The 10180-nt window shown below is 48.0% G+C and overlaps 1 protein-coding gene across 1 annotated transcript in view; it reads left to right on the forward strand.

The window, feature by feature from the left end:
* CUNH1orf158 (chromosome unknown C1orf158 homolog) overlaps positions 1-8548 on the forward strand; it is a 15683-nt gene extending 7135 nt beyond the window's left edge. Inside the window, exons 2-4 of the mRNA XM_032300450.1 lie at positions 4255-4368; positions 6738-6915; positions 8155-8548. Of these exons, the coding sequence (XP_032156341.1) occupies positions 4255-4368; positions 6738-6915; positions 8155-8336 (474 nt within the window). The 3' untranslated portion in view covers positions 8337-8548. The remainder of the gene's footprint in view (positions 1-4254; positions 4369-6737; positions 6916-8154) is intronic.
* The last annotated feature ends 1632 nt before the right edge of the window (positions 8549-10180 follow it).

A 10180-nucleotide genomic window follows, 5' to 3' on the forward strand; every position in this document is an offset into this window, starting at 1 on the left:
AAAAAAAAAAAAAAAAAAAAAACAAAAATTAGCTGGGCATGGTGGCATATGCCTGTAGTCCCAGCTAATCAAGAGACTGAGGTGTGAAAATGGCTTGAACCTGGGAGATGGAGGTTGCAGTGAGCCGAGATCTCACTGCACTTCAGCCTGGCTGATTGTCTCAAAATAAAAATAAAGTTCAATATATAAAAAGTAACCAATATTCTAGAATGAAGGGAAAAAACTACATGATCATCACAATGTAGAAAAAACATTTGACAAAATTAAACTTCTTTTGATAAAAAAAAAAAAAAGCCTTTGACAAACTAGACACAGAAGGAAACTGCCTCAACATAATGACAAAAACCCACAGCTGACATAAAACTTGATGGTGAAAGATTGAAAGCTTTTCCTTTAAGATTAGGAATAAGACAAAGATGCCAGCTTTTGCCACTTTTATTCAACATAGAACTGGAAGGTCTAGCCAGAACAATTAGGAAAGAAAAGCTTCCAAATTGGAAAGGAAAAAGTAAAATTATCTCTTCTTTTTGTAGATGGCATGATTTTACATATAGGAAACCCTAAAGATCACACACACATGCACACACACACAAACTATTAGAACTAATAAATGTGTTTAGACAAAACTCGGTTGTGTTTGTAAACACTAACAATGAGCTCTGAAAAGAAAATTAAGAAAACAATTCCATTTACAGTAACATCAAAAAATAAAGTGTTTAAGAGTAGGTTTGAGGCCGGGCGCGGTGGCTTAAGCCTGTAATCCCAGCACTTTGGGAGGCCGAGGCGGGTGGATCACGAGGTCAAGAGATCGAGACCATCCTGGTCAACATGGTGAAACCCCGTCTCTACTAAAAATACAAAAAAAATTAGCTGGGCATGGTGGTGTCTGCCTGTAATCCCAGCTACTCAGGAGGCTGAGGCAGGAGAATTGCCTGAACCCAGGAGGCGGAGGTTGCGGTGAGCCAAGATCACGCCATTGCACTCCAGCCTGGGCAACAAGAGCGAAACTCCGTCTCAATAAAAAAAAAAACAAAAAAAAAAAAAGAGTAGGTTTGCCGGGGGTGGTGGCTCACGCCTGTAATCCCAGCACTTTGGGAGACTGAGGCAGGTGGATCATGAGGTCAAGAGATCGAGACCATCCTGGCCAACATGGTGAAACCCCGTCTCTACTAAAAATACAAAAAAAAAAAAAAAAAAAAAAAAATTAGCTGGGTGTTGTGGCACGTGCCTGTAGTCCCAGCTACTCGGGAGGCCGAGGCAGGAGAACTGCTTGAACCCGGGAGGTGGAGGTTGCAGTGAGCCGAGATCATGCCACTGCACTTCAGCCTGGCGCCTGGCGACAGAATAAGACTCTGTCTCAAAAAAAAAGAGTAGGTTTAACCAAGGAGATGAAAGACTTACATACGTTGAACACTACAAAACACTGCTAAAAAAAAGAAAGAGGAGATAAATAAGTGGAATAACACCCTGTGTTTATGGATGGAAGACTTAATATTGTTAAGATATCAATACTACACAAAGCTATCTTCAAATTCAATGCAATCACTATCAAAACCCCAGTAAAGTTTTTTTTTTTTCAGACATAAAATCCATCCTAAAATTCATATAAAATCTCAAGAGACTCCAAATGGTCAAAACAATCTTGAAAAAGGAGAACAAAGTTGGAAGACTCTCATTTCTTGGTTTCAAAACTTACTAAAATCTACAGTAATCAAGACCGTGTGATGCTGGCATATGGACAGATACACAGACCCATAGAACAAAAGAGACAGCCTAGAAAGAAACACTCATATGTTTGGTCAAATGACCCTTGACAAGGATGCTAAAACCATTCAATGGGGGAAAAGGACAAGCTCTTAAACAAATGGCATTGAGTAAAGTGGATATCTACGTGCAAAGAAAATAAAGTTAGAACCTTCCCTAACTCCCTATCCAAAACTGAACTCGAAGTGAATCAAAGACCTAGATGAGACCTAAAACTGCAAAATTCTTAAAAGAAAACATAGGGTGCTGGGTGTGGTGGCTCATGCCTGTAATCCCAGTACTTTGAGAGGCTGAGGTGGGAGGACTGCTTGAGGCAAGGAGTTCAAGACCAGCCTGGGCAACATAGCAAGATCCCATCTCTGTTTTTCTTAATTAAATAAAAAAAGAAGAAAACATAGGGAAAAAGTCTCATGACATTGACTTTAGCAAGAATTTCTTGATATGACACCAAAAGCACAGGCAACACAAGGAAAAAATAATAAAGTGGACTTCATCAAAACAAAAACCTTTGTGCCTCAAAGGACGCTATCGACAGAGTAAATGACACGCAGTGGAGTGGGAGAGAATATTTGCAAATGATATATCTGATAACGGACTAACGTCCAGAATATGTAAAGACTTCTACAACTCAACAACAACAAAAGACAAGCAACTGACGAAAAAATGGCAAAGGGCCAGGCGCGGTGGCTCAAGCCTGTAATCCCAGCACTGTGGGAGGCCGAGGCGGGTGGATCACGAGGTCAAGAGATCAAGACCATCCTGGTCAACATGGTGAAACCCCGTCTCTACTAAAAATACAAAAAAATTAGCTGGGCATGGTGGTGTGTGCCTGTAATCCCAGCTACTCAGGAGGCTGAGGCAGGAGAATTGCCTGAACCCGGGAGGTGGCGGTTGCGGTGAGCCGAGATCGCGCCATTGCACTCCAGCCTGGGTAACAAGAGAGAAACTCCGTCTCAAAAAAAAAAAAAAAAAAAAAAAATGGCAAAGGACCTGAATAGATACATCTCCAAAGAAGTTGTACAAATGGCCAGTAAACACATAAGCATAGTCAGCCTCACTGATTATTAGGGAAATGCAAATCAAAACCACAGTGAGATACCACTTCACCCTTTAGTATGACTAGTATCAAAAAGCAGAAAATACCAAGTGTTGGTGAGGACGTGAAGAAATGGGAACCCTTGCACACCGCTGGTGGGAATGTAAAATGGTACAGCCGCTGTGGGAAACAATATGGCAGGTCCCCAAGGAATTAGACATGGAATCACCATGTGATCCAGCAATTACCCTTCTGGTTGTATGCCCAAAAGAATGGAAAGCAGGAACTCCAAAAGGTATTTGTACACTCACGTTAAAAGCGACTATTCACAGTGGCCAAAAGTGCATGTAACTCGAATGTCCGCTGATGGATGAATGGATAAACGAATGTGGTATAAGTATACAATGGAAGAGAATCAACCTTAAAAGGAAAACTCTGACACATGCTATCAAATGGATGAATTCTGAAGACATTATACTAAGTGAGATAAGACAGACACAAAAGGACAAATACTGTCTGATTCTACTTACATAGAGTGCCTATTACAGGCAAGATCATAGAAACAGAAAGTAGAATGATGATTGCCAGCAGCGGCCGGGAAAGGAGGATGGAGAGTTAGTACCTAGCAGTCACAGAGTTTCAGTTTCGCAAGGTAAGCAGACTTCTAAGAAGGATGGTGGTGATGACTGCACGACAGTGTGAGCGCCACTGAACTGCAGAATTGAAAATGGCTAAAATGGTAAATTTTATGTTGAATACATTTTACCATATTAAACTTTAAGAAAACGAATTAGAGAACAAAATGTAATTTGTAAAGTAGAAGAGTTAAGGCCAGGCACAGTGGCTCACACCTGTAATCCCATCACTTTGGGAGGCTGAGGTGGGCAGATCATGAGGTCAAGAGACTGAGACCATCCTGCCCAACATGGTGAAACTCCGTCTCTACTAAAAATACAAAAATTAGCTGGGTGTGGTGGTGCGCACCTGTAGTCCCAGCTACTGGGGAGGCTGAGACGGGAGAATCGCTTGAACCTGGGAGGCAGAGGTTGCAGTGAGCCGAGATCATGCCACTGCACTCCAGTCTGGTGACAGAGCTAGACGCCGTCTCAAAAAAAAGAAAAAAAAAAAAGTGAGAGGGTTGAAAAGAGTGAGGAACAAAGAAGAAAAAGAAACGGAGGAGGCAAGGAGAGACCAGAGCAGGGAGAGGGATGAGAAAGGACGCAGGTGCGGACCATGAGAAGGTGGCCGGGGGGCCGATGACAGCTCTTCCCGGGGGTGTCAGATGGAAGACTCCAGTCCCCGGCCAGCTCTTTTCCTGTGTTGGACGGGACGTCGTGGGGTTGGTATTTACCATTTCAATACCCATCTTCTGATGGCCCAGGAAGTAAGTGGACCCAGCAGGAGTTTGAGAAGTGGCATCTCAGAGGTTTGCCTGAATATTTGGTCTTTTCCAGTTCACCAGAGACACTGACAAGAAACCCCAATCCATTCACAGAAAAGAATACGTCCCCTTCCCAGACCACAGACCCGACCAGATCTCCAGGTGGTACGGGAAAAGGAAAGTTGAGGTAAGAGTGAGTGGCATCTGGGACACTCAGGCCTGGACCCCACCCAAAGCTCAGGGGACACCAGCCAGCGTCTTATAGGTTCAGTACCCTCTGGGGAAAACAGGAGTAGTCCCATTAACACCCTCCCAGCCCCGGGGCTGCAGATAGCACTAACCCATAATTACCGGTGTGGGCGGATGATCTGTTTAATCTCAAACCCGCAGCATTCCCTCCAACCTATATCCCAACACTTGGATCACTCTTCCAACAGAATACAAGCAAAGAATGGGAGAAACAGCAACAGAACGGTAAATGATGCATATAGTCAGGAATCACATCAGGCACTGCAAAAGCAGCCAGCCATGATGTATTTGGACAAACAGTGTCTTGTATTATCTGTGCTGCAGCTTCCTGTTCTTTCGTATGAAAAGTCGAGCACTATTCACACACTCTATTGACTGGGCACTTGTCTGTGGGCATCATGGTGTTACAGGTATTGGAAGAAGAGAGCAGGGCACTGCAACCTCAGGACATGCTCCCCACACACAAGGAGGGGCGTTTGAGACTATTATTAGCTTTAGCAACCCCACTAGTGAGTATATAGGAGACATTTATTAACTTGGCGTGCCAGAGGCTCAGAGATCCTGGCCCTTCCAGGAACAGCAGGGAAAGCCTCCTCCTCCATCAACCCCTGTGGGTAGCTCCCAGCAGGTACGCCCTGGGGAGAACAAGCTTGTAGGTGCTCACCCACTGGGTGCACAGCTGTGCTCTGTCCCCACCGCACTCTGGGAGTCCCCTTGAGTTGTTTATTTTGCCGGCCTGCTGCTCTCATAAGTGATTTCTGCCTCCCCACTCCCATCCCACCTGACCCTACTACCCCTGCTTAACCTCAGGGTGGCAGCAGAGAGGCACGGGGTAAGGTAGGGGACAACTTTCGGAAGGTGGGGCATTTTAGTGCTTGGAGGGACCCAAGAGATCCCTCAGATCAAAGGTCTTCGTCTCTGGGTCTGTCACTTTCCCACACCCAAACGAGGACAAAGCCCCAGGCACACAAGAAAGACGGCAGGACCACACCCCAAACCAAGAGAAACTGCAAGAAAGTTCCTGCTGGCCTCTCTCCCTCTCGGGCCACGACGCTGCTTCGGCACTTCCCTCTGTTGATGGGAAACCCTCCAAGTCACTCCGGCATTGGAAATTCACTGTGGGGTACCTGGTGATGTGGGTCTTGGGAATCCTGCTTCATGTCTGTGCCCACCCCCCTTGTCCTTCCCTGGCATTGTGATCTGACTTATTTATGGAACCACCACTTGAAATATTGGGTGCAGCTGGCATTTCCAGACCACAGCAGACAGAGGCCTCCCTGTCTGCCCCAGACAAGAGGACAAGTGTGGAAATCAACATTATCCCCCCTTGTAAATCAGTGCAGTTCCCCAGGATTCCCTTCCAGGCCCAGAGGATTTTCTAAGGAAAAGCACTGCTTCAGGCAAACATCCCAGAGTAAGGAGAACATGGCTTTCTTTTCCCTGTAAATTACTCCTCACCAAAGAAATCACTCGCCTGGTTTCCAGCTGAGTGAGCCATAAATCCTGTGCAAGAGAAGGCAATTTATGGGGTGTTCTCGGATTCTTCCCACAGTAACAGACGGAAATATAAGGCACACACGTCAGACTGGCGTTCACCATCTTTTCCTTGCCCCTAGGAGCAGGTTTGGATGCATGAGACCAGACAAATCAGGGTGCAATTTCAGAACACATGTGAGGCAGTGCTGACTCTTCTCGTTTAGCAGGATGTCCTAGCTTTAATTTTTTTTTTACTTTAAGTTCTGGGGTACGTGAGCAGATCATGCAGGTTCGTTACATAGGTATACATGTGCCATGGTGGTTTGCTGCATCCATCCCCTGTCAACTACATTAGCTATTTCTCCTAATGCTATCCCTCCTCTATCCCTCCACCCCCTGCTATCCCTCCCCTAGCCCCCAACCCCCTGACAGGCCCCGATGTGTGATGTTCCCCTCTCTGTGTCCATGTGTTCTCATTGTTCAACACCCACTTATGAGTGAGAGCATGCGGTGTTTGGTTTTCCATTCTTGTGGCTTTAATTTTAATGTGTCACCATAGCTCATTCCAGGAATGAATTGACTTGGCATGGGACCGGTCACATAGAGAACTGACTGCCGCTGGCTGGGATGTGTTTGAAAGTGGGCTGCCCCAGCGTGGGATCAACAAGTGTGTCCCCCACGGGTGGCCCTGAAGACCCTTTGCCAACCCACGGATGCCCACTCGCCCCATCAGCACCACAGACCCCTACTTGTGGCAGCTCCTGTCTCCACCATGGCCAGGCAGATGCCTTGCTCCTATCAGTGACGAGCCCACTGTGTCTGTCTTTCCAGGGGGTCCCTTACAAACACCTGATCACCCACCACCAGGAGCCCCCGCATCGCTACCTGATCAGCACCTACGACGACCATTACAACCGGCATGGTTACAACCCCGGGCTGCCTCCACTCCGCACCTGGAATGGACAGAAGCTACTGTGGCTGCCAGAGAAGTCTGACTATCCCCTTCTTGGTACTTTTATAATTCAGGGTTTTCCTCTGCGTTGGTCTGTAAAGGTGCCTGGAGCAACGCAGCTGTACCAGCTTCATGCAGAAGGAACCACACGGGTGACCCTGGCTCTAGGAGAGCAGCGGGATGACATAGTAAGGGCTGAGGCCTATTGTCCCCTCAGGGCTGCCACCTGTCCTCTCCCTTGACACGGGGCAATCTTGGCTGTGTGATGAAGCCATCACCTATGCCCCATGGTGGCGTGCTTAGAGCACAGGTGGCAGGGAGGGACATCCATGCATCCTCCTTCCCCGTCCTATTTATTCCATGAATAATGACAGTAGTTTCCAGGGAGTGCCCCCTGCTGCAGTGGTAACAAACACTGAGGAATTTCTGGGAGTTGACCTTCCAGTGGGGAAATAGGTAAGACACCATTGAAAAGTAAGAACACTTAATCGCATAGACAATGACAGAAAGAAAGGTGCCCCAGGAAAAGAAACAAGTAATGGATAGAGAGTGAGGCGGTGTGCTTGTGAACCTCCTTTGGTTCACAAATACCTCTTTGGAAAAGTGAGGGATGGTCTTTGTTGAGGAGATAGTTAAGCTGGGAAGAAGGGAGCCATACAGGGATTGGGAGGAAGGGCATTCCGGAGGAAGAAACAGTAAGTGAAAAAGTTCTAAAGCAGGAGTGGAGGAGGACCCTGTAGGGCCTCATAGGGCCTGTGAAGGGAATGGAATGTGTCCCACCCACAATCCCAAGACTTGGAGTGGATTTTTGTAGGAGAGTGCCTTGATCTGATTTACAGTTCAAGTCATGTCTACCCTAATGAGGACACAGAGCAGTGCCACCTCTTTGTGATCCTACCTTTTGATGCAGAGGGACATAGGTCGAAGAATGAGCTGCTGGGATTCTCCTCAACATCACTCTCAACGCACACAGCTTCTTTCCTGACGGGGTGGGAACAATTACTCAGGCTGGCGAGGCCACGCACAACCACACCATGGGGCTGACTTTCCTAAGGCGCCCGTGGCAGAGCCTGGTCTCCCCTGAGCACTTGGGAGCAGGCCCACCTCGAGACTGCCAGAGCCTGCCTGAACCAATGCTCTCTGCAAGGCCCTTTCCCTCTGGGGCTCTGCCAGCCTCAGTCCCTGATAGAACAGCCTGGGAAAACCTCCAGGGCCCCTGCTGCCCAGTCTCATGGCCATTTAGGGTAAGACTCCTTCTCTAAGCCCTGTTCAGCTGGACCCTGGTTTCTCTTGCAGCTCCCCCTACAAACTATGGACTCTTTGAGCAGCTCAAGCAGAGATGGCTCGCACCCAAGGCTGGCCTGAAGCAGAGCACTTATACCTCATCCTACCCCAGACCACCGCTGTGCGCTATGTCCTCGAGGGAGCATGCGATCCCGGTCCCTCCCCGTCGCCTACATCCTGTCCCACACTTCTGAGAGCTGCCACCCCAGTAGCAGCTCAGATAGAACCAACTGGAGACCCACTGGACTTGCCAGACAGCAAGCACTGCAGATAAACTCAGAATACAAGATCCAGCCCATCAGAGAGGCCCTCAGAACCATGGTTTGCCTTTGGCGGAACCCGTCCCCTCCTCAAAACCCACAGGCTCCTTTCTTTTCCATCCCACAATTAAAGCTCTTTGACACTATTGCAGGGCTATGTACATGCACAAGACAGATTCAGATTGTCGGAGAAAACCGGAGGGGTCCTTAAGTTCACCCTGTTGTTTCACAGGAGGGGAAACTGAGGCCCAGAGAGGTAATGTGACTCCCTGAAGAGTCTAGTCACATGATGATGGGATGAAACCCACCATGAAAACTCCACAGAATGGCCGAATGTGGTTCCCAGGCGGGCAGTGCTGCAGAGCTGACGATGGGGAAGGACCCCAGCTTGTCTGTCATTGCCATGTCAGGGGAAGGCATGCTGTGGCCCCACAGGGCTCAGAAGTAGGGAAAGACAGGTGGCATTTCCTCTGTCTCTGAGCTCTCAAATCTTTATGAGCCTGGGTAGAGGGGAGAAGCTCTGGTGAATGATTTGGGAGTGAGGATGGATCTCCTAGCAGAAGAACTCAGGCATGGTCCTCGCCCAGGATAAGGGTCCCCAAGTGTGGATGCTCAGTGCTCGCACAAAACCGCCTCTTCAAAGAAATGCCAGCAGACACTTTTGGGCCTCTGCGTGCTTGGCTCATAAGCACAGGTGTGTTTTGCCGGTGATTTTACACCGCACACCAATAATATGACTCCCAGTTTGGGAGCCTGAGTCTTTGCCATTGTTTTCACAGGACAGCTGCCGGCTTCAGGCCACCTACCTTACAGTCATTTTGGCACCTACTGAGTTCCTTCCTTAGTCATCCAAGTATCCATGTAAGGACGTTGTCTTCCATCCCAACTGAACGTCAGAGTCTGGCACAGGCTAGGTTCCTGTAAATGTTTGCTGGATGAGTGAATGACAGGAACTGAATGAATGAGTTGAATGAATGAATGACAGGAGAAGGAGCCAGGGGACGCAGAAGGGTTGCTCCAGGAGACAGCTGTGGAGTGGAGACAGCTGCCAGGTAGAGTGGAGCTGACTGTCTGCACAGCTCCAACACCCGTCCATTCTCTTGAACATCCACTGAGCCATGATGGGGCCAGGCCCTGACCTCACAGAGCCTCAGTCCAGCAGTCAGGGAGGAGCACAGGGTAAATGCCTGCAGGACAGAGAGACACTGCAGCTGGAGGCCCTGGGGGAATAGTGAGGGATCTCGGGGAGTGAGGGAGATCCAGGATGTGCTAAGCAGGGCTGTCCAGTCTTTTGGTTTCCCTGGGCTACATTGGGAGAAGAACTGTCTTGGGCCACACATTTAAAAAAAAAAAAAAACTAACGCTGGCCGGGCACGTGGCTTATGCCTGTAATCCCAGCACTTTGGGAGGCTAATATGGGCGGATCACCTGAGGTCAGGAATTTATGACTAGCCTGGCCAACATTAGCTGCGCATGGTGGTGCATGCCTGTAATCGCAGCTACTCAGGAGGCTGAGGCAGGAGAAGCGCTCGAACTCAGGAAGCGGAGGTTGCAGTGAACAGAGATTGTGCCACTGAACTCCAGCCTGGGTGACAAAGAGAGACTCTGTCCCAAAAACAACAACAAGCTAACACAACAGCTGATGAGCTAAAAAAAAAAAAAAAAAAAAAAAAAAATTGCAAAAAAAAATACCGTCATATTTTAAGTTTACAAATTTATGTTGGGCCACATTCAGCCTGCAGGCAGAGGGTTGGACAAGATTGCATGAAAGTAAAGGA

The sequence above is a fragment of the Sapajus apella genome, unplaced genomic scaffold, assembly GCF_009761245.1.
Source record: "Sapajus apella isolate SASKATOON/1434 unplaced genomic scaffold, GSC_monkey_1.0 scaffold43, whole genome shotgun sequence".
Taxonomy (NCBI): domain Eukaryota; kingdom Metazoa; phylum Chordata; class Mammalia; order Primates; family Cebidae; genus Sapajus; species Sapajus apella.